General features: G+C 44.6%; 2 protein-coding genes across 2 annotated transcripts in view; both read left to right on the top strand.

The window, feature by feature from the left end:
• Positions 1 to 277: 277 nt before the first annotated feature.
• LOC101664623 (pleckstrin homology domain-containing family G member 7) lies at positions 278 to 946 on the top strand. The gene has a single exon (XM_004700762.1). It carries the CDS (start codon positions 278 to 280, stop codon positions 944 to 946), a length of 669 nt encoding a protein of 222 aa, XP_004700819.1.
• A 5,131-nt stretch (positions 947 to 6,077) lies between these two features.
• The window catches only part of PLEKHG7 (pleckstrin homology and RhoGEF domain containing G7), a 52,766-nt gene continuing 34,118 nt past the window's right edge, over positions 6,078 to 24,725 (top strand). The window contains exons 1-5 of the mRNA XM_004700397.2: positions 6,078 to 6,146; positions 10,551 to 10,678; positions 16,597 to 16,637; positions 22,078 to 22,173; positions 23,787 to 23,930. Coding sequence (XP_004700454.2) covers positions 6,097 to 6,146; positions 10,551 to 10,678; positions 16,597 to 16,637; positions 22,078 to 22,173; positions 23,787 to 23,930 — 459 coding nt within the window. The 5' untranslated portion in view covers positions 6,078 to 6,096. The remainder of the gene's footprint in view (positions 6,147 to 10,550; positions 10,679 to 16,596; positions 16,638 to 22,077; positions 22,174 to 23,786; positions 23,931 to 24,725) is intronic.

The raw sequence follows: 24,725 nt of genomic DNA, 5'->3' as shown, positions 1-24,725 counted from the left end.
TGAATTAGGTGTCTTTCAAGATGTCTCTGGAATCATTCACATTTTAAAGGCTTTTGCTGTCTAGAGTTAGGAGAGACAATAAGTAAATTGTACCATAAACTAGATAGGAAGGCAGGTGCATTTATGGAAATTATCTTCAGAGCATAAAGGATGCTAATGTTAGCTGGCTTCCATCTATCTTCTTGATGTTTTCCACTGAAAAATTAGACAGCTTGTTTTTTCTCATCTCAGTCTCCCTCATTTGTAACAGATTTCCATATTCTGCTGCTCATTAAAAATGCAACATCCTGCTGGTGATTCTCCTCTGGAAAGGGATAAAGAAGTCCCCGGGGATGAGGGGCACTTGAATGAGGATCCCGAGCACCTCCAGGGTGGATCAGGGAGCAGCAACTTGGACAGTGTCCTCCAGAAGCGTCTGGTAGCTGGCCCCCTTGGCTCCACAGGCAACCTGGGGTCTCTCCACCCAGAAGTGCAGTCCGAAGGCAATGGGGCCTTTCTTCATAGACACTGTGAGAACCAGGGGAATCTTCTCCAGTTCGACCGGCAAGCCCCAGGCCGAATTTCTACCTCTCCTACGTTGAGGAGATTACGGGGCAGTGGATGTGGGAGCTTGACCTCAACGCCTCAGCAGGACACCTGGGAGATGCCCCCTTGGGGAAGCTGTAAGGAGCCTGTAAGATCCACGTGTTATCTTGCCAAGACTCCACCTGGAAGTCCAAAGGACTCTTCTCCCACCCTATCACCCTTGATATTCAGCAATCGGAGATTGTCTTCTGACCCTGAAAAGGCCCTGCCCACAGCTGACTCAGTAGAACTTCAAATGAGACCTTCTGAGAAGCAGACCCCTCCCCGGCATCAGTCCATCAACAAGGGGTTCCTTCACCAGGCCTCTCCCCTGCCCAGCCCCACCCCGCCACGCTCAAGCCCTCAGGTAACACAGCTCTAAAGCAAAGAAAACTAGGTCTAGTGGTTGTCACATTTTCCTAAAGGCCAGGGGCTTCCACAGTGGGAGAAAAGCATGGGAATTACAGGTGGGGAACACACGTTATTTGAACAGACACATTGGCTATTAAGCAAAAGGGGGCACAGAAGTTTGGGGAAGGAGACAGGAGGTCTAGTTCACTTTCTTTTCCTGGTATTCTTAGACGCACTTTAAGAAAGGGCCCACCAGATCAAGATGTAAATGGCACCTCAGGCATTGAAAATATGGGTGGCTTCGTTACAAATATATCGCACTGAAGAAAGCCCAGTGTCTCTGGTTTAAAAGAATAGGAAAAACAAATTATTCAGATTTCCGACCCCTTTCCCTCTCACATCACTCCACACAAAATTTCAAAATTTTTTGCCTAAGAAATTAAATTGTCTCTCCTTTCAAGGTATCTGCTGTTGAATTTGGGGCAGATTTGAGAAAGACTAAACTGTGTGTATATGTGAGCATGTGTGTGTATGCATGCATTTATCCCTATGAATGTACCAGAGAGCTTCATGGAATTCCATTATCCCTTCATTCATTTTCTCACTAATTTTTGAAGAGCTTTTGTGTGTGTGTGTATAAATATGGATATATAGTTATAGATATATATTTTTAATTTCAGGGAGAAGAATTACATCAATCCAGGTATGTGTTTATTTTCTACAGTGCTATCAATTTTTTGACAGTTTATGTGTTATACCATGTTGACAAGAGAAACAAATCCAGAGATACTCATATGTGTATAAGAAAGAGTTTTCTATCCAAGAGTGATTGTATATTGAGAAAACATCCCAGTCCAATCCTTATCAAGTCCAATATTAGCCCATATGTCTGCTTCCACTTCAGACTCACACAGCACGTGCAATGATGCTAAATGCAGGAAGATGACAGGCCAGTGGGTGGAAAGTTTTGTGGATCCAATGCCAGTTGAAGCATCTCAGTGCTGGTTCCTCCAACTCTCTGAGTGTGGCTCCTCAATGGGAAGGCAAAGCAGAGAAGGTGTGTGTCCCACCTCCAGGGAGAAAGCGAGGAAGATCCCAGAATACTCAGGAGAGGGCCATGCACACAAGGAGATGTCATCAGACTGCCACCTGATTGACACACTAGACTCCATCCCTTCACTCTTAATACCCTCACATTGACATGAGATTATGTAACTAACACAATTTACAATCTCTATTTCTGATCTGGCATAAAGTATCTAATGGATTACTAATCAATAGACTTTGTTTTACCAGCTCCAAGTCACTTCATGATTATGAATCAAAGAGTCTTAATTTCAAGTCTCCTTCAATGGAAGCAGATGCAGTTTGCTGTGGCTTTTGTGGGCAGGATATAAGAGCCATACACAGTGATTGTCTCCTTTTGAATAGGCAATGCTTTGGCCTGTGGTTTAATTAACACCTGCTTTGTCAGGTAGAGATGACAGAAAGGCCAAATACATTCAACAGCTTTTTAAACAGAAATTCTGTGGACAAGGATGGAAGGAACAAGACTTGCTGCTTAGATCTGGGATGACCTTTAAATGTCTGTTATGACAGACTCTGTGCTTCTCTGGAGTGCAGGTGAGTTGTGTTCCTTTAGAAAACAGCTCTGAATTTTCACTGTGTCCTGAGGTGGTAGCAGCATCCCTCCCTCTTAGGGATGCTTAAAAGCTATGACAGCAAGAGAAATAACCATGCCCAATTTCATCCCCAGAATCTTTGGGATTTTCAGGAAAGTTCTCATTTTGTTAGTAAGGCACAATGGAACTCTTAACGATTCAATCATTGTTTTGTTGTTGTTATTCTCTGGTGTTTGTTGTGTTTTTTTTGTGGTTGCTGTTGTTGTAATAAAAGGATTTATTAAGGAAGGTAACACGTTACAACGCCTGTGAGAAATACTCAGGGTTTGTAGCTGTTTACCAGGTCATGTTACAAAATTTCAGGTCTGCTAATAATGTCTAAAAGCTATACACCGCAAACCAAAGGTATTTAGCTCAAGTTCTGTGGTCAGCAAACCCAGCTCATTGAATTAAGTGCCAGAGGCACTCCACTCCACTTTTTTGGGTCAGCAAGTCCAACTTCCCCAATTAAGTGCCCAGAGGCACCCCACTCTGCAAGCCAGCCTCCGACACGAAAGCTCTGGGAAGTCCATCATGTTGGGTTATTTCTGGCTCATGGTGAATTTATGCTTAACAGAACAAAACATGTCCTGGTCTTATGACATCCTCATTAACAATGACATGCTTGTGTCCATTTTGTGGCTATTGCGTACTGTCTTTGAAGCTATGCAAAAAGTTTTCAGTGGCTTCTTCCTCCAAAGTGGGGAGCCGAGTCCTGCCTCTTTGTCTGTTCTTAGTCTGGAAACTTCTCAGAAACCTGCCCACTTCAGGTAACTCTGTTGGCTTTTGAAATACCAGTGACATAGCTTCCAGCATCACAGCAACACACTAACCCCCACAGTACTGAAAACTGACAGACAAGTGGTGTACCCAAAAGAACAAATTGACAGTCCACCATTTCAGGAGTTGCATTTCAGTAAGAACCAATGGAGCTGAAGGAAGAAGTTCAAACTTCATTGAATGCATTAGGTCATTCCCTTGCATTAGAACAACTCCAGGAAGCGATGAAATTCCCATTGAATGTTTTCAAAAAGCTGAAGAAGCCCTGGAAGCACTCACTCATCATGCCAGGATATTTGGAAGACAGCTACCTGGCCAATTGACTGGATGAGATCCACATGTGTGCCCATTCCAGAGAAAGGCGACCCAACAGAATGCTCAAACTATAGAACAATACCATTGATGTCACACCTGAGTAAAATTTTGTTTAAGAACATCCAACAACAGTTGCAGCAGTACATTGACAGGGAACTGCCAAAAACTCAGGCTGGATTCAGAAAAGGATGTTTAATGAGGATTATCACTACTGCTATCAGATGGATCTGGCCTCAAAGCAGAGAATACCAGAAAGATGTTTATGTTTCATTGACTATGCAAAGGCATTCAACTGTGTGGACCATAATAAAATGTGGACAACCTTGAGAAGAATGGGAATTCCAGAACACTTCATTGTGTTCAGGAGGAACTTGTGCATGGATCAAGAGGTAGTTGTGTGAACAGAACAAGGGAATACTGCATGGTTTAAAAGTCGGAGAGGTATGAGGGACTGATACCAAGGGCTCAGGTAGAAATAAGATGTTTTGAAAATGATGATGGCAACATATGTACAAATGTACTTGACACTGGATGGACATCCGGTTACAAGAGCTGTAAGAACCCCAATAAAATGATTTTTTTTTAATGTAGGAGAGTTGTGCAACAGGGTTGTATCCTCTCACTTTACTTGGTCAATCTGTGTGCTAAGCAAATGGTTAGAGAAGCTAGATTATATGAAGAAGAGTGTGGCATCAGGATTGGAGGATGGTTTATTAACAACCTTCAGTATGCAGATGACACAACCTTGTTTGCTGAAAGTGAGGAGGAATTCAAACACTTGTTGATGAAGATCAGAGATTGTAGCCTTCAGTGTGGATTACAACTCAATATAAAGAAGACCAAAATCCTCACAACTGGACCAATAGGTAACATCATGATAAATGGAGAAAAGGTTGAAGTTGTCAAGGATTTTGTCCTACTTGGGTCTATAATCAGTGCTCACAGAAGCAGCAGTCAAGAGATCAAAAGATTTATTGCATTGGGCAAATTTGCTGCACAAGACCTCTTTAGAGTATTAAAGAACAAGGATGTAACGTTGAGGACTAAGATTTGCCTGACCCAAGTCATGGTCTTCTCCACAGAATCATCTGCATTTGAAAGTTGGACACTGAATAAGTAAGACTGTAGAAGAATCAATGCAATTGTATTGTGGTGCTAGAGAAGAATACTGAAAGTAACCATGTGCTGTTAAAAGGACCAATGGATCTGTGTTGGAAGAAGCAAAGCTAGAGTGCTCCTTAGAGGGAAGGATGGCAAGACTTTGTCTTACATACTTGGGACGCGCTGTAAGGAGAGACCAGTCCCTAGAGGAGGGCATCATGTTCAATATAGTGGAAGGGCAGCGGAAAAGAGGAAGGCCCTGGGCAAGATGGATTGACACAGTGGCTGCATCAATGGGCTCCGACTTAAGAACAATTGGGAGGATGGCACAGGACTGGGCAGTGTTTCATTCTGTTATGCATAGGGTCTCTATGGTCGGAACCTATTTGAGGACACCTAACAACGTGTGCTGTCTTCTAACACCAGGAACTCGTCTTGCAGCACTACATTGGAGAATATTCTCTTCTAAGCTGTAACGTTTTCATTGGCTAACTTTGAGAAGTAGGTTGTCAGGCCTTTCTTCCTAGCCACCTTTGTCTGAAGGCTACTACCAAGAACATAGCTTTCTGCATCATAGCAATACACCAGTCATCAGAGTATGCCAAACTGAAAGTATGCCAAACTGACAAATGGCTTGTTATTGCTGTTAGGTGCCTTTGAGTCATTTCTGACTCACGGCGGCCCCCAAAGGGCCTTCATTCTTTTCGCTGCTCCTCTACCACGCATGAAGTCCCTCTGAGCACTCTAAGAGCCCCATCTGTGTCAGGATCCTTTTCTCTTTCTCCTATTCACAAGTCTTCTGGAAAGCAAACCTGCATTTGAATCCTAGCTGGGTCTTCCACTCACAGGGCCAGGACACCTCGGGAAACTTCCTTCCCCATCCCTCTGAGTTGGCTCTGTTCACAGCAAGCGGCGTCATTTACATGTCCTATGGTCCTTGTGGACATCAACATGAAGACCCACGGAACCCCTGAACAGAACGGGTGCTCGGCAAAGGCCCTCTGCTTTTCCATTTGAACTCCACCCATGCCTTACAAAGTAGGGGCATTAGAGGCCCACTGGTCACATTTTCACCAGAAACTTTCCTGGCAACAACTTGCAAGAGCAGCCTGCCTCCTAGTTGAGTGCTGACGCATGGGGGCCAGGGCCTGCCCAGCCGTAGGGGGGTGGGGTGGTGGTGAGGGGGGGTGGAATTCCCTGGATTCCCTGCATTGTTGCCGCCATCAGCCCACACTAGGGACCTTCAGATCTCCAGCAGAGGACAGGACGGAAGAAAGAGATGTTCTGGTTCCCGAAAGAAGAGAAGAAGATTATTCCCACTACCATGGGACTAGTCCCTTCGGATCTGACCAGCCTGGGCCAACGCAACTCAGGGTTAGTGCAAGTGTGGCTGTGTTTGAGAATGCGAGTGAGAGAGGGGAGATGGGGGTGGGCGGGCAAGTCCAAAGAGGGCTGCAGACATTCCCTTCTGTCATCTCCTGGGTCCTGAGATTTTTGTCCTGAAGCAAAGGACCAGGATAGCCGAGCATCAAAGCAAACAATCGTTTTCTCCAGAACATCTCTCTGATTGTGCTTTTCCAAACAAATGGAGGGCAGCAGAAAGTTATACTGGACGTACCGAGGGAGGGTGGTCTGCCAGCCACCGCCTGAGCACTATGCATTTATTATGAGTTCAGTTCCTAACTTAGTCTTCCTGTGAAGAATCTGAGTGTCGCCCAGTCCTCTTCTTTGCCCTCTTCATACAGGACACCCCCAGACACCACCTTGTTCGAGGGGTAGAGAGTATAGAATTCTTACGGCACCACCACGACTGCCTCCCAGGAGATGCTCAATCCAGAACTAAACACAATGAGCCTGCAGGCATGCCGTTTCTTAGAAGAAGCACCCCTATTGTTTGGAATAACAGAAGCAAGATGACAGTTTGAAACCATCCACACTCTCCCCTGCCCCATGCCAAGCCTGGAAACCAAAATCCAAAGTCAATCTGAACTTATTATAACTCCTTGGCATCAATATCATTAACCAAAGGACCTGAACAACCCCGGGTAACACAGATGGGGGTGGCTGGGGGCAGGGGCGGGGGTCCTTTCATAGAGCGCTTCCGTCTCCTGCCAAGCGAAATGTGAGGCAGGGGAGCGTTTTTCTGCGTCAATTCACATCTCCTCCCATTCCTGGGTACAGATAGATAGTCCTTTGTAGTGTCTGTCTAGGGTTCTGTTTGGTAACAACTAGACTTCTTTTTTTTTTTTTTTCAACTATACTTCTTGATCATTTCAATGGACTCATGCCTTCTGATGAACATGAACCTGTCACGTTTGTTGTGCCCTTCCGGGTTGTGCTCACCTTTCCAGCATGAGCATGGCTGGGCTTTCAGTGCTGAGACAGTAAAGTCAAGGTCATGGCCAGGTTCAGGCTCTGCATAAGCAATTATCTTCTGTCTGGGTCACATGTGCAAATTAACCTCAAAACTTGGCTGACAACATTCCAAATGGATGCCTTCGGCCAGAGGGTACCCAGCACATGGGGATATCTGCTCCTTTACCGGGGATGGTGATTCAAATGGCATTTTGCTTTTGTGTATGTATACAATTATTCATTTATGATCTAGAATGGAAAAGCAAAATTCATCTGAAGCCTGTCACTACATCATTCCAAAGTTCATCGGATCACCTGCTCTGTATGAAGTCCTGTGCCAGGTGCCCAGATGCTCTGGCATATGAGAGCTTCCATTTTCTTGGAGTTCAATGTTTTATGAACTTCTTTGAAGTCCGCTCATCGGAATACACAGTATGAGCTTTCAATGAAATCATTATCAAGGGGCAAGTTGGAGTAAAGAAGGGAAGGAGAGAGAGTTTGCTCTGTCTACCCAAGTCAGGAAAGGCTTTCTGGAGGAAGGCTGGCTAAGCTGGAACTGAAAGAGGAATGTGAGTCTGCTTGGTCAACAAAGTGGAGGCCAGCAAGCAGGGAGAAACTGCCTGTGCAAAGGCACAGAGGCCCGAAGTGTAGAGTGCAGGCCAAGATCAGAATGTACCTACATAACTCTGGAGAGCCTAGTCTGTAGTTTATGTTGAGGGGGGTGACATGATACTTGGTGTATGTAGACTCGGCTTTTCACCCATTTATTCAATAAATGCTTTTGCGCTTCACTAACAACAGGAGTAAGGAGAACTGGTGATGTAGTCGCTATATGTTGGGTTGCTAACTACAAGGTTAGCAGTTCGAAACCACCAGCGACTGCGCTGAAGAATGTGAATCTTTCTTATTTGTAAAGAATTACCCTCTTAGAAACTCGCAGGGGAAGTTCTACCCTGTCTTATAGGGTCACGGAGTCAGAACTGACTCCGCTGCAGGGATTTCTGGTTAACAGCAGGGGTTGGGTAGTGTTCCGTTCTGCTTTTCATAAAGTCACTATCAATCACAACCAACTTGATGGCACCTAATAATAATAAACAACCGGAATTTAGAATCAGAACTAGGAGCTTAGAGTTACAGGGAAGGGAAGGCATAAACCTGCAGACGTATCTTATAAAGTAAAATGCTTTCCAAGAGACAGGATTGTAGATGAGCTCCTCCAAACATCAATGATGGTAAGACATGCATCTTGCACTTAAGGAACAGGCAGTCTTGTAAAGAAAGTAGAAACATAATAGAATGTTATGTTTGTAATAGACTCAATGGTCAGCATAATAGCACTTACTGAAAGCTTCCTGATTAAATTCTAGACACTGCACTAAGAGGACTCTATTGATTAATGTAGCTAATCCGCCCACAATAACCAATTACAATGGGTAGGTATTATTATGTTCTGTTTCACAGGGTGGGGACAAAGGGTCACAGAGATCACTTAACTTGTCCAGAGTCATGCAGCTTGGACTACAGCTTAGGCAATCTGACTGCATGCTGGGACCCACCACTTCAGGGTACTGCTGAGCACAGCCAAGAAGCACGTCGCCAGTCCAGACAGCAGGGAGGACTAATCCTCCTGTGCTGTCAGTAGTCATGTCTTTCTCTGAGGTCTGCAGAGAATATAAAAGCAGTTTAGAATCTTTGCAAACTATCAAACCCTAATTATTACCAGATAGTGAGACATGGAGAGCTCAAGCTCAAAAGAATAAATGTTTTCTGCCAAAGTTCACTTTGGTTACATTTCTCCTGGAAATTACTGTAATTTCCCATGCTCTGCCCAATTCTATCCCCATGACCACTAAATACCATTGTATACTTCTAGGGACTTTACAAGAAAAGTACAAAGAGGATGAGGAAGCTTCTAGTATTTCACCCTAGGAGTGTTCTTCTGTTGAGCCTTAATCTTCTTGTATATACAACACCTTCCAAATAGCACTGTAAAACTCCTGGCAGTATCTGTGCACTGCTAATCCATTGTGTGTCCATCCAATACGGTGACGTATGAGTTTCACTTCTCATTCATACCATGTGGATGTTCCAGTCCCCACCTAATTCAGCTCCTTCCTTCCCATAAAGCTTGGATTGGCAAATGTGAGGGGCTTTCAAAAAGTCCAGTAAAAAAATGAATGAAAATATATATTTTTTAAATCTCCACAAACTTTTTAAAATCCCCACATAATAGGGGAGAGTTGTAAAAGCCTGCATTTTGTATCATCTTATTATGAAACTTCATCATAAAGCAGGTGGTGAAAGAGCCAAACAGATGTGGGGAATGCAGAAAGGTTGAGATCAAAGCTGGCGAGAGCAGAATCTGGAAGATCGGTAACAGAATCAGGAAGATCAGTAATGGAATCAGGAAGATCGGTAACAGAATCTGGAAGATCGGTAACAGAATCAGGAAGAGCCTGGGTTGGCATGTGACAGAACCCAACTCAGATGACTTACACAAATAACGATGCTTCTCTGGTAGCTCAATGGCATGTGGTTTGAAGTGGAGTTTTCTCTTGTCACATGATTGGAGCTCAGGCCAAGGCACATGTTAGTAGCTACCAAGTTCCTTCTAATTTCCTCTTCTGTAAGATCACCACTGTACTTTTAGGTATCCTATTTATGTACTTCAGGTATCATCTACACTTTCAGGTGCCATTTTCCAGAAAGAAAGGCAAATAGCACAAAGTCAAAGGAAGAAGCTGGACATGTCGATCTCCTTAAGAAAATGTTCCTAAGAATCCTCGCTCTGTAATTTCCACTCGCATCTCATAACTGTCAGGGTCAGTGTATTCGATGGGCAAAGAAAAGGAAGAATATGCACACCGAGTTCACCGTGATCAACGTCTACCACATTATCATAAAAGTTTACAACAACAAAAATAGAGTAGGGCAAGCCAAAATAAGTTTTAACATCCTAGGGAAATATGGCTAATTGATCAAAGCTGAGCTCGATTTTGTTCAAGTATTTTTTTTTTGGTTCCTTAACAGAGCTAATCCACGACCCTGAATTTTGTGGGATGAATGGAAGGTAGATCGATTTGGGGAGGTGATGGAGGGGCACCTCTTCAAATTTCAGTGGATTGTGAAGTGCAAAGACTAAGATCTTCCTCCCTCCAGCCTTCTAAGGCAGACCAAGGAAGATGAGTTGTGTTGACATTGCTACAGTCCAAAGCCCTTCTGCTTTGGATTGGTCAAAACCATGAATGGTCAGTAAGCATGTGTGTCATCATGGCCCTACTGTACATGGAAGCCTCCAAGACCTTCCTCAGCCAGCTGACATTGGCAGCTAGCAGCCACTATTGAAGGACAAGAGGCAATATGAGCAATGAACGTGCCTGCAGCCCTGCTCTCTGTTCTCTCCTTTTGTTCCCCTGAGAACAGGTTGTACGAGCACAGGCGGAGTTCCGTGGTGCTGAACCTACCTGGACTTGAGGTGTTCCCTGGAGACCTTCTGGTATCAGATGGGGCTGCTGATTACCTGTACCACCCACTGCTGCTGCTGAATTCAGGTTCTGTTTACTCCGCAAACATTCATTGTAGTAAGAGGGGGAGATGAAATACTAAATAACTAGTAGAACATGTGCATGGACCAGTTAGACCAGACTGTTCACCAATTGTTGGGACCAGCTATATTAGTCAAGGATTTCCAGAGAAACAGAACCATAGATAGCTATAAAGGGACTCATTTGAAGGAATTGGTTCATGCATCCATAAAGACAGACAAGTGGAAATTATGTAGGACAGACCAGAAACTCCTGGGGAATTCTAAATTATAATCTTGAGGCTCTTCATTCTTCGCTGGGAAGCCTAGGTTTTTGCTCTTAAGAGCAGATCTGATTGGATGTGGCCCACCCAAGTTATTGAGGGTAATCTCCTTTACATAAACTCAACTGTCAATAGACTGTCAACATTCATCACATCTGCAACATACTTTCATTGCAATATCTGGACTAGTGTTTGACCAAAGTGAGCACCATAATCTATCTAGCCAAGTTGACACAAAATTCCCCATCCCATCAGTTGAATACCAGTCCTGCTGTTGGACATTTACTTTACAAAGATGGTTATTTATACTTATTTAGCTCTTTTCTCAAAAATATCCTCTTATCAAATAGCCACCCACCCATGCCACCCCTCTCCAACTCCAGGTTTAGTGCAAGTAAACCGGTGGTGGTGATGGCCTCAGAGCAGAATGCACACTCAGGCGGCTGGGCAGTTTCTCTATAGTAGCTGTAATGCTTACTCACCACCCACCTTACTGTCCTTCACTTCCTGGTCTTTAGCCTCACTGGCTGGTGCCCTCCACCAGGGTTGTAGCAGGTGCAGCCAGATTAGTGCCCTATGGAATAAGGTAGCATTAGAAGTGACTCTTGCATTTTCATTTTGGTTTGAAAGATAAGTGGTGGTAAGAGGCTCATTGACAAGCCTCTAGATTAACGTAAGTTCTGAACACAGTGCAATTTTAACAGAGCTCAGTCCTTGTTTCATGCTGCCTCAGATACATGAATAGATTTTGAGCTCTCCCTTGATTGTAGCTCTCATAGAAGAACAATTCGTTCTTGAGGCATGGCCCTTTTCAGTACTCACTCTCTGTGTTCACCCAGGTAGAGCAGAGAAACAGATCCAGGGAGACTCATATGTGTATACAAAAGAGCTTTCTATACAAGAGCAATTAAATATTGAGAAAACATCCCAGCGCAGTCCAGATCAAGTCCATTAGTCCAATATTAGCCCATATGTCCAGTCCCACTCTATAAATTCCTCTTGAGACTCACAAAACACATGCAAGGACACCAAATGCAAGAAGATCACAGGCCAGTGGGTGGGAAATCTTGTGGATGTAGTGGTGGTAGAAGCGTCTCAGCACTGGTGTGGGTTTCCACGTGGCTCCTCAGCCCCAGGGCTCTGGCTGCATCAGCATAGCTCCATCAGGCTCGTCATCAGTAATGGCCCACAGGAAGTGAGTTTGTGTCCCACCTCCAGTGAGCTATTTATCTCCCTTGCGCCTCCAAATGAGATCATGAAGCTGTGACTCGATTGACAGGCTGAACTCCACCCCTTCACTCTTAAGTCTCAAATTAACAACAGATTATGCAACTACCACACCCTCCTAGGGAGATCACTGAAGACAAGGTGCTATAGTGAAGGTGATGAAGAAATAAAATGGTACCAGGCTATCAGCAAAAACAGGGTCTTAAAGGCTTGTCTCAAAACAAGCAGTCACCTAAGTGAGGAATCAGCTAAGTCCACAAGCAAGAGGCACACTAGTTTGTGTGATCTAAGTATTATAAATAATAAAATCCAAACTCAGAGGAGGGAATAGTCCCAGAGCCTGAATTCTACAACACCCAATCTATAGAATGCTGTGGATGATAGTAGAAGCCCAAAACCCATTTTCTGTGTCCTTACATGGATTGGTTCTCTGATGAAACCCTGCTGATCATAACCTAGGGATGTGAATAGCCTTGATATCAGACAAAGAGCATTGTAAAGTGGATTTTAGCAGCTGTGGTAGGCTGGAATGTAACACCTTGTCATTTGATCTCCCTTTTGACCCATTTTTAATTCATTCTAGTTTTTACATAGTTTCTGGAATCCTTATTCTACTTGCTGTCCTATAAGTTCATCAATTCTAGGTTTCATTACTGAGACACAGAAAAATATATAAGACAACTTCCAGAGTGTGGCCCCAATGACAAAGCACCTCTGAGATAAACCCTAATATGAATAAACAAAAAAAAAAAATAAAACAGAACATCAGTGACAGGTTTGCCGGAAAAGTATAATACAGTATCTAGGCCATTGATGCAGCAAGATCATGCTTGTCTGCCTCCCATCAGTTCAACAATCTTGGTATAGCTGTCTTACACTTCCTCAGACACCCTGCATTTCCTGATTTAAGTCCTCCAGGTACAAGTGTGTCTGAGGGAGAGTCCAGTTCACCCAGTGGAGTTTCAGCATCAGATCTCACCGGTATAGCCTCGGGAGCAGGCTGTGCACCTTGAAGAGCCAGGATTCAGTGTCCCAAGTTCCACACAACCCTTCTTAATATAATGAAGAGATTGAATTGTATGATATGCTAATTATATCTCAAATAACTTTTTAAAAATACTCTCAACCTCTCATGAGCATTAGGTCTCAAGGCGTGGTCCTGGGTAAGCATCTTTAATATCAACTGGGAATCTGCATATCAGAAATGCAAATTCTTAGTTCAACTCCAGAGCTATTGAACCAGAAATTCTTGTGGCCGAGCCAAGCAATCAGGTTTTTAAAAAAATAATTACACCAGGTGACTCTGATGATTTTGCTTCCTTCAAAAGTTTGAGAACTACCCTGCTGGGAACAGGTCATAACTGCATAAAACTATACGAGCAGTTCTTTGCTAAGTGCCATTTTGTATAGTACAGTGTGATCTCACACAGGAAAAGTTACAAAACATCTTCTATCCCACTTCTCTTCCTTCACTTTTTCTCCATTAGTTTAGAATAGATTTTTCTATTTTCTAGAATAGACAGGTTGCCAAATCAGGGTCTGCAGTAGTGATTTTCAAAATTTGTCATATGAATCACCTAAAGATATTGTTGTATGATATACTCTGATTCAGTTAGATAATACTTAATCCATATAATAAAGATTATGGATCCAACGTCTTCTGAGATGCATAGAACTCTTCTTCAGAGTATCTGTGAAGCTTTCAGAAGACCCCGACCTATCCCGCAACCTTAAAAACAGAAGACTGGAGCCCCGGTTGCTCCAATTGAAATCAGATATAATTACCACTGGGCATTTGAGGGTTAACAGCTCTCAAATGTCAGGCTATAATCGGTGAAGTCAATTAGCCACTGAGGGATATCCTCTTTATAAAGATCAATAAAGTGGTCCAAATAAGAGAGAGAATAATCAGTTGGGGAGATGACTTCCATAATTACAGAGGTTAAATACTCCACAAGCACATCATACATGATCAATGCTATCTAAATAATTGCTTCTAACTAATTGAAACATGACACAGAGTCACTTAGAGAATTTGATGTAAAAGAGAGTCCTGCAAAGCATCTCATTTCTTCCACCTTTCTCTGGGTATCATTACAAATTGATACACCTAACATAAAAATTAAGGGACCAGAATAAAATCTCTTTATTTCCTAGTAATCTAGAAGCATTCTGTGACTGGGGAAACACTTACAGTGTATAACAGAGCAGCAAGGGGAGCAAAGCAATGAAGTCCCTGGGGAATACCAAAAGTGTTCAATGCAAGAATACTTTGGAGCCAGGGTATGGCACCCCATCAGACGACCAGAAAACACTCCTAAAGGTCAACCAACAGACCTGGAACTATTTATAGGCTTTCCTCTTTTTGTCGTTGGTTTTTGTCTTGGGGGGTGGTGTTTTGGTTTTGTTGTTGTTGTTTTCTTTTGTTGCTTTGTTTTGCTCTGTCTTGTTTTTGTGCTTATTATTGTCTCTGCATGTCTATCTAGATAAGATAGGCAGAATAAACAATCCGGAGGAGAAAACAATAGGACTGATGGTTCTTGGGGGACACAGGAGAGGCAGAGGTGGGGGAAAGGAAGGGGAGGTGTCAACCAACCCAGGGACAAGGGAATAACAAGCGACCTAAAATTGATGGCAAGGAGGGTATAGGATGCCTGGTGGGGTTTGATCAAGGGCAATGTAGCCAACAGGAATTACTGAAACCCAAATGAAGGCCAAATATGATAGTGGGACAAGAGGAAAGTAAAAGGAAATAGAGGAAAGAACTAGGAGGCAAAGGGCATTTATAGAGGTCTAAATACAGGCATGTACATATGTAAATATATTTATATATAAGGATGGGGAAATAGATCTATGTGTATATATTTATAGGTTTAGTATTAAGGTAGCACATGGACATTGGGCCTCCCCTCAAGTATTCCCTCAATGCAAGAACACATTGTTCTAATAACATGGCATTCTGTGATGCTCACCTCCCTGACACAATCACTGAAGACAAAGCAGGTGCATAAACAATGTGGTGAAGAAAGCTGATGGTGCCCAGCTATCAAAAGATATACCATCTGGGGTCTTAAAGGCTTGAAGGTAAAAAAGTGGCCATCTAGCTCAGAAGCAACAAAGCCCACATGGAAGAAGCACACCAGCCTGTGTGATCATGAGGTGTCGATGGGATCAGGTATCAGGCATTAAAGACCTAGAACAAAAAAATCATATCAATGTGAATGATCTGTGAAGGGAAGTGCGGAGTGGAGACCCAAAGCCCATCTGTAGACAACTGGACATTCCCTTACAGAAGGGTCACAAGGAAGAAATGAACCAGTTAGGGTGCAGCATAGCACCGATGAAACACACAACTTTCCTCTCGTTCGTTAATGCTTCCTCCCCTCCACTATCATGACCTCAATTCTACCTTACAAATCAGGCTAGACCAGAGGATGTACACTGGTACAGATAAGAGCTCACAACACAGGAAATCCAGGACAGATAAACCCCTCACGACCAATAATGTGGGTAGCAATACCAGAAGGGTAAATGGAAGGTGGGGGAGAAAAGGGGAACTTATCACAACGATCTACATACAACCCCTGCCCAGGGAGAAGGACAACAAAGTGGGTGCAGGGAGACAGTAGTCAGTGTAAGATAAATAATAATAATTTATAAATTATCAAGGGTTTATGAGGGAGGGAGGGTGGGGGAGAGGGGAAAATGAGGAGCTGATATCAAGGGCTCAAGTAGAAAGAAAATGTTTTGAGAATGATGATGGCAACACATGTGAAAATGTGCTTGACACAATGGATGGATGGATGGATTGTGATAAGAGCTGTACGAGCGCCCAGTAAAATGAGTTTAAAAAGAAAAAGAAGAAGCATTTTGTGGTTAAAGAATGGCTTATTACTTGGAGGATATTCACTAGTGTCAATAAGCCCCAGCTCCTCATTGATGTCCTGGGTTAATATTTTCCTATATCGGGGACTTTCATTTAACCGCACTTCATTGGAGGATGCTATCTCCAAGTCTCTAATTAGGTCAGGCTCTTAACCTTGCACGAGGTGGGGTAGTTTATGGCCCAAAATCTCACTATCATCGAGCCAGTTCTGGTGTGCAAATGAACCATTCCTTTCAGCCTCAAGATCCTATGGCTACTGTCTGAAATAAATTACTTCTATCTTAACACCATTTTGTGAATTTTCTTCAAGTGATAGAGAGGGTAAACAATACTCTAGTGAAAAAAAGAGGCAATGACACCGTAAATCTGTGATAGAACGCCAACCTTTAGGTGACAGCATTGTTTTAGTCACTCATCTCCAGAAATATAAATATTCATTCCGTGCATTCTGTTTGCCTCACTTACAAAGCAGGGCTTATAGAGCATCACAAATATCTATCAGCAGAAACTCACAAGTAATACTACACTGTCTTTAATTTAACCCCCCAGAGTCCAAGAAGCCAAGATGGCCTTTCTCCAAGAGGGGCATGGTGAGTATTGCACAGGGTCGTTCTGTTTGTAGTTAAGCCTCTAGTAGCTGGAAAAGGACCCTAGAAGCACAGGGGGTAAAGCACAAAGCTGCCTACCCAAAGGTTGGTGATTCACGCCCACCAATCAATCCTTAGGAGAAAGATGTGGCAGTGCGCTCCCTTAAGGATTTACAACTCAGTCCTTAGGGGCAACTATGAGTCAGCATGGACTCACAGAAAGGGGGTTGGTTTCTGACAGCAAAGAAAGTAGGAAATGACCGAGGAGCCTCTCCAGTCTGCTTTCTCCTGATATAAAGGCAGATAAGTGACATTCAAGTGATCACATCTAGAGTAGGGGTTACAGAACATGTCAACCGGTGCTGTGTTATACAACTCAAAATCGCACCACTACAGAGTTGATTCTGACCCATAGCCTCCTTATAGGAGAGGGTAGGACAGTTTCTGAGACACTACTTCTTTGGGGAGTAGAAAGACCCATATTTCTCCAGAGGAGCCACTCCTAAAGAATGCTACTTGCCAGTGGTTAGTGAGCTCTGCAAAACTACCCTGATATTGTGGCGCTTTACAACTCTAAATGTCTGCCTTAGCACGGCTTGAAAAACAGCTAAGTTGAGGACGGGAACTGTGTATGCCCCAGTGTGCAGGTTGGGCCGTGCACGTTGGAAGCATACATACTTAGTACAGTCACTCCAAGAAAAAAATCAAACTCGCTGCCGTTGAGTCAATGCTGACTCATAGCAACCCTGTAGAACGGGGCAGAACTGCCCGGTGAGTTTCTGAGTCAGTAACTCTTTATGGGAGTAGAAAGTCCCATCTGCCTCTTGAGGAGCACTGGTGGTTTTGAACTGCTGACTTTGCAGTTAGCAGCCCAGCATGTAACCACTATGCCACCAGGACTCCTATTGTAGTCACAGATTCTCCGAATATCTCTCTATGTCTGGGAAAGTTGATTGGATTAGTCCTACTGGGTTTTTAAAACTCATTCCCAGTTCCACTGATGGCTGAGTGGTCGCTGCCTCTTTACTCCCAAGGGCATGGGTTGACCACAGTCAGACCTCCCTTCCTGGCATGTTGTGTAGAGGGTGGGAATGTTCGTGACCCCAACCAGGCCCTTCCCCTCTGTTTTCTTGAGGAAAAGATGCACTGGTTGGGCCTTCGTTCAACAGTTGCTATTAGGTGCCCTGGAATCTCCCCTCCCCCAGGACTCACGGCACTCCCACTCAAGATGGCCTGGCATCACCCTCTGAATTGGGCTCCGGACCATTGAAACCCATAGGCTTTTCACTAGTTGATATTTTTGAAAGTAGATCACCAGGCCTTTCTTCTGAGTCTATCATAATCTCAAATCATCACAGCAACACCCAAGCCTCCCCTGACAGATGGGGACGGAGGGGGGGGGGGCACACAAAGAGCCTTGCTGGGAACTGAACCCATGTCTCCTGCAAGGAAGGCCAGAATGCTATCACCCCACAATCTATGACCCCTTTGGCACAATTCCTACGGACTGCAGCCAACAGCAGCAAAGGAGACGCGGCGGGTGATTACCATCACTCCTTCCTCTCCAGCAAGTGTGTGGTCAGCTGTTGACATCTACGTTGGAGGTTCTGTGGCTGCACATGCTTTTAATTATTTTCTAAGTCCAGCAGCTAAATTAAAAGGTCCCTAGCATTCCAACTCCAGCTGTTCCACTTACTGCTGTGTGACCTGGGCCAAATGAATTAACTCCCCAGCTTCAGCTTCCTTGTCTAGAAAAGGCCTAGTGTGATGGTTAGGAGTCACCGCAGTAACCTTTGTGGAGCTATGCCAGATCTTGGCACATCGGAAAGACTCCACCCATACCGGCCACGACAGCCGTTTGGAGGTCTGTGTTCTCTGAACAGTGTAGTTCAAGTGATTGTCACATTATGTTTGCCAGAACAAAAAGCTTAGATGGATATGGTCTAAACATCACAAGCGACAAACAGCACGCTGTCAGTGAAGCTCTGACCCTCCGGTCCCCAGTGCCGGCGGGCTCCAGTCATTCTCCCTCTGCTGCATCTCCTCACTGCTTTCCTGCAGGACTGAGGGGGCTCATCCCCCAGCCCTCCCGGCGTCCTTCCGCATACAACTGTGGCAGGACCAGGCACCCATCCTGTCAGGGGCCTCAGAGAAGAGACATCTCCCAGACGCTTCTCCAGAGCAGGGGCCTCTAAGAGCCACTGAGAAATAGAACGTGTCTTCAGCAGGGAAGGGACACAATTACAAGATTTCTTCCCTGTAAAGAAGCAACTTGTTCCACTTGCGTAAGCGGGGTGCCAGTATGTGCCAAGCGCTGTTCGTTACCCCAGGATACCAGGATGTCTCCTACCAGCTCACAGTCAACCAACTGGGACTGGAGAGGGCACTAGAGGCAAAAATGTGCTGACGGGCATGCACAGCATTGGGAGGACCCCTTGAACACGTGTTGAGTGGAAGGACCAGATGTTTTCAGCAACCTTTCTTTAGGCTACTTTCACAAAAAGTGGGAGATCTGGCCCTTTAAAAACCAGTGCCCCTCTTTCCTTCCTTCTCTTCCTCCTCTTGGCCTGAATTACCAAGTCATTCTTATCACCATAATAAACACATTTCCAAGATGTATTTCCCCAGCCTCTAACAGATCTTTTTCTCTGTGTCCTTCCATAGTCCCCTCCTCCCTTCCTTCTTCCTCAACCGTCCATAACAATATTAGTAGTCAAAGCAAACACATGGAACATGCTTACTTCACTGCCAGACATGTTTCCTGTTTACATGTGCTCCTGTGTATGCGTGTCAGGACTTTACATATGTCCACTCATCAATTCTTACAACAACTCTCCACAGTAGCATCATCCCACTTTACAGATGTGAGAAACTGGGGTTCCGAGAGGTTGAGTAGCTTTCCCAAGATCACACAACTCACAAGCCGCAGGGCATGGATCGAGCCGGGCAGCCCCCACCCCCACCCCTGCAGTCTGGCTCTGAGTCTGTTTCAGCCATTACTCTGCACTGCTCCTCCAACCACGCGCCACCCCCGTGCCACGGCACCACTGCCTGCCCCACATTTCCACTTCACCCACCTCTTAGTTAATAAACTCCATTTCAACCACAGTGATCACTTTTCTTTGGGTCCCTGATAAGCACCCTCAAATCCCATGCTAGGAAAGAAACAAGACCCTAAATGGATAGCAACTCTAAAGAGTTAACAAGGCCCTCGGAAGGAATAGCCCCTCCTTTCCTACTGGGAGTTCCACCAACTCTGGCCAGGAGGCTGGTCAAACACACAGAAAGCCACAGTGAGTGCCCTTCAACTTACACAAGGGGCACCCACGTTCCCCCAACTCCCACGCGGCCTCCATTGTCTTCTCTGGCTTCGTTTCCAACTTGTTACTGATGCCCCCCCCCCCCAAGTTGCTGCCACTATGGTTTCAGACATCAACACAAGGCAAATGTCCCAATGGCTGTAGGAGGTCCCAAACTGACTCCAAGACTCCTTTGTTTCTGTGCAAGCTCCTGAGTTCACAAAAGGTTTCCTCTTTCCTGGCCGTCACTGCGCCCAGGGAGAGCTGCCCCAGCCCTGCAGCGACTCCCTGCAGCACATTCAGAAGCTGCATGGGGGCCCCTGCAGACGCACATGTAGCCCCTACTCACCTCAGGCCAGAATACCCAAACAGGAGCCTTCTCCTTCCCATGAACACAGAACCGACTGACGATAGTGTCTATCGAACAGGTTAGATCGGTGGTGGCACCACGCACCCTTGAAGCACAGCATTGGGTTAAAAAGATCATTTCTGACAAACATGCATTTGAAATACAGCCAACTTGGTTTTACAAAGCCTTACACATTGTGCCATGACAGCCTCTTCCCACTTCCGTTGGTAAAAGGAGCCCTTTGGGTGGTAACCCATGATGTTGCAACAGAAGGTTCAGTGAGGAGGAGAAACTGCTCATGCTACACTACGAGAAAATAATTCAGACCACAAAAGAGGAATAAATGTGGTTCCACTTAAGAATTCATTCTGAATATGTTCAGCAAGTGTAGTCAGTGATAAACCCAGGGGTGAGCATTATGAGTAGTTTCTCTTTCTTTGAGTTTTGTTTTCCAAATTTTCTGCCACGATCATGCCTTCTGCCTGTAAACAGATTTTGTAAATATTAGGAAAATTATGTTTGTGGGTTTTTTTAACTTTTTCTTTGATTTTTGTTTTTTTATGCATTCCTTGATGTGAAATCCACATCAAGGTCAATCTATAGAGGCCGGAGCTGGATTAAGGGGGTCCTTGTGGTGTAGTGGTTACGTGCTTGGCTGCTAACCCTAAGTTTACCAGTTCAAAATCACCAGCCCATCCTTGGGAGAAAGAAGGGTTTTCTGCTCCCGTAAAGAATAACAGGCTTCGAACCTTACAGGGGCAGTTCTAGCCCGTCCTGCAGGGTCGCGATGAGTTGGAATCGACTTAATGGCAGTGAGTTTGTATTTTTGGAGTAAATGGATTTATAGTTTCTTGAGGTTATGGCAGGGGAGGTTGGGGGGATTGGGGAAACTCTTGAGTACAAGAAAAAAGAAATGTTGTCAAAACTGATTGTGGTGTTGCACTGAGGGATATAATGTGAAATATATGCCAATAAAACTGTTAGAATCTCTTTTTATTATAAGAGCTCTATATTCCATTCTAAGGAAACTAGAGTCCCTAAAGTGTTCTGGTGTTCTTCTGTTTAGATTATTGTGTTGGATACTTTCGGTTAACACTCTAGGCTTTATCTAGACAACCGCAGAAGTAAAGGTTAAACTAAATATGGTCTGAGGCATCTTCTGAAGCTAAGGTACCAGGCTCCAGAATTCAGAGAGCTGGAACAGTAAAGGAGTCTGTGCCATCCCACTGGGTTGACATATCTATTTGCTTTAGGACTATTCAATACCTTGCCTTCCCCCACCTCCCCTACACACACACACACACACACACACACACACACACACACACACACACACGAGAGAGAGAGAGAGAGAGAGAGAGAGAGAGAGAGAGAGAGAGAGATTTTGCATGGCACTGGTTTCTCTCCTCCAGACTGACATTCTCTGGTCCTATGGACTCCTAGGTGGTGCAAATACTTAAATGTGTTCTGCTATTAGCCAAAAGGTTGGAGGTGTTAGTCTACCCAGGGGCATCTAGGAAGAAAGGCCTGGCTCTCTGCTATCTGAAACCCCAGAGTAAAGCTGTGCTCTACCCACACAGTGAAGCCACGAATCAGACTGGTGAGCAGCAACTCAGTAAGGGAGGGGTGGCTCAGATTAAGCCTGGGAAATAGCTGCCGCATGCTAAGGGCCTAATGACAAACTAGGCGATGTGTCCTCATGACTGCTATAGAATGAACCTAGGTGCTGAGGCTGCTACGTTATGTCCTGAAAGAATGCATGTTTGCAAATGCTGCTTCTCCCGTCCTTGAGCAGGCCAAGGACAAGCACAAGCACATGGTTGACCTGGAGCACTGCCTGGCCGCCGTGAAGATCACAGACTTCAGGGGCTACGAGTTCCACGGCCTTAAGGTATCTTCACAGGCTGTTTACTGTGCAGCAGGGCATTTTATTGTCGTAGTAGATATTTTAAATTGTCAAATTGCTGCCTTGTTCAGATGACAAGCAGTAAGCTGCGGAGGGGAAGCATAGGGCCAGGAGGGACCAGACCTGCCCTGCTCTATGCACTCTGTGACCTTGGGGAAAGTCCTTTGAGTTGGATAAGGCGATGCGGACTTGGAATGCGGACCCTGCAGATGGAGTTGCCTTGTGCAAATGTTCATAGCTTGTTTCCTCTTTGGGCCACAACTGCTTCATCTGAAAATGAAGTTGGTTTTGCTAGGGCAATTTCTTTTTTTTTTTTTCTCTCGAAGAACCGTTTTATTGCTTTTTTTGTCAGGTATTCCTTGAGTTTTCATTACTATTTTAAAACATCTTATAATATAATCTAGTTTTGTGTATCTCTTTTATCATTCTTATTTAAGCATTAACTGTATGAAATAATAAATTACCTTTTGTTATATCATTTTTTAATACTTAAGGCAGCCCATTAGGGCAGCAAACCAGTTGGTAAATTATTTGAATTCCACTACTGGCTACCAGGCAATTTAGAAGTCCCTGGGTAGCTTAATGGCTTTGGGTTGGTCTGCTACCTACAAGATCAGTCATTCAAAACCATCACACCTGGCTCAGTGGGAGAAAGATGAGGCTTTCTGTTCCTAGAGTCCCTGAAACTCACCTGGGTAGTTCCACCCTATCCTAAAGGGTTGCCATGGGTCAGACAACTCGATGGCTGTGAGAGTTTGGCATGGCTCAAGGGCAATTTCTAAAGGTCTCTTTTAAGTCAAAAATCCTTAGGTCCTGATTTTTTCCACAGGCTTTGCCAGTGGAACCTGGAATTGGAATTCCCAGGTTGGGATTCTTTTTCTTTTTCTTTAATGGTTCTTCTGTTCTTGCTTGTCTCTTTCATAGACATCTTTAGAGCAGGTTTGCTGAAAAAACTGCCCAGAATTCCCAAGCACATCTTCTCCCTGTGTACGTAGTGAAGAACATCTTGCATGTGTGTTGCCAGATGAGGCAGTGCGTTCCTCTTAGTCAAAGTCCCACATTCTTATTCCGGCTCCCTCTCAATGGGGGCCCGTTCTCCACCAGAGTATCACAGAAGAAACAGTTGCACTGCCCCTAAAGATGCCATGTGTTTCACCTCTGGATTCCTTGCTCCCTGCAGGACTCTGCCTTTTCCAGAAGGCCACGTAGTTAGAATCCTACAACATGTAATCTTTCTCACTGGATTCTTTCCCGGTTTGTTGTTTGTTTTTTCTTTCTTGAGATTTTTTTTACAATAAATTGAAAAGGATTCAAAAGCTCCATCATAACTAAAACAACTTCTGCTTGAATTCCTGTCCCTGGGCAACTAAAATCAACATCTACACACGTGACTCTGCTGTACTCTGGAGAAGGGCTGGGCTTCCAGGGGTCTCCCACAGAGGTTGTGTGATTTGAGTCATTTGAGGAGCAGGGAGGGGTGCCAGGAGCCTGCAGCCAGAAATCAGACGTTGTGGGATTGCTTGTCCCGGCTGTCCGCCAAACCAAAGCAAATGGAACTGAAGATGCTGTGCCCACTCATTTCTCCTCCCCACATGCAGGATAAGACCTGGGACGAAGTCGTGGACACACATCAGAAACTCTCCCCTGACCAAGTAGACCTGAGAAAGCAGCAGGAGGCCATGTGGGAGCTTTTTACCAGTGAATGCACTTACTTTTTGGACCATTTGTTAGTCCTCAAGATGGTAATGTTGGGTTTACTTTTTGTAATGGATAAAAACTGGGGGATTTGTTTACCACTTATATGCTAACAAAAGAAAGAGCCCCCCCACACACACACACACACACTCTTCTAGGGCAGTGGTTTTCAACCTTCCTAATGCTACAACCCTTTAACACAGTTCATGTTGTGGTGACCTGCCCCCCCACTATAAAATTATTTTCGTTGCTATTTCATAACTGTCATTTTGCTACTGCTGTGATTTGGGCAACCCCGTGAAAGGATTGTTTGACTCCCACAGGGGTCGTGACCCACAGGTTGAGAACCGCTGTTCTAGTGTATCTTCCAGAGCATTTTGTTTGCTTACCACTTTGTTGTCTGCATATTAACGTTCTTGAGTAAACCTCTCTGAAGCAGATGCGATCTTACAGGTGAACTCATCCAAATTCCAGTTGATGCCCTCGTCACTTCTGCGTAGTACTCGCTTGTCTCTACACACTCCTATGTCAGGGAGTTGTGTGGGTGGTTCGTTTCCTCTGTGGGCAACTTCCTGTTGGAACTCTTGCTGATGCTTTTACCAGCTAGAGGACACCCAGGCTGAGCTCCGGGGCTACCTTTGTCTGTACTAGAGTGGATTGGTATCATATTCACAGTGTATCCACTTGGGATCTAAGTGAATGGGGCTCCAGGCTTCCACAGCACTACCTGACTGGCCTGGTGAGGCTCTGAGCAGAGAATTCCTCATAGAAGGCTGTCTCTAGGTCATGAGGAAGGAAAAAGAGTAGCTTTCCTCCACGACCATGTAGTTCCCAACGTTACA

This window comes from Echinops telfairi, unplaced genomic scaffold (genome assembly GCF_000313985.2).
Source record: "Echinops telfairi isolate 266 unplaced genomic scaffold, ASM31398v2 ScPeMD7_2;HRSCAF=8, whole genome shotgun sequence".
Classification (NCBI taxonomy): Eukaryota; Metazoa; Chordata; class Mammalia; order Afrosoricida; family Tenrecidae; genus Echinops; species Echinops telfairi.
Note: the sequence above shows the minus strand (reverse complement) of the source record. Positions and strands in the feature narration are given on the sequence as shown.

Bases quoted from the DNA above. Each gene is read 5' to 3' on its own strand.
- LOC101664623 (XM_004700762.1), top strand. From the start codon at position 278: ATGCAACATCCTGCTGGTGATTCTCCTCTGGAAAGGGATAAAGAAGTC.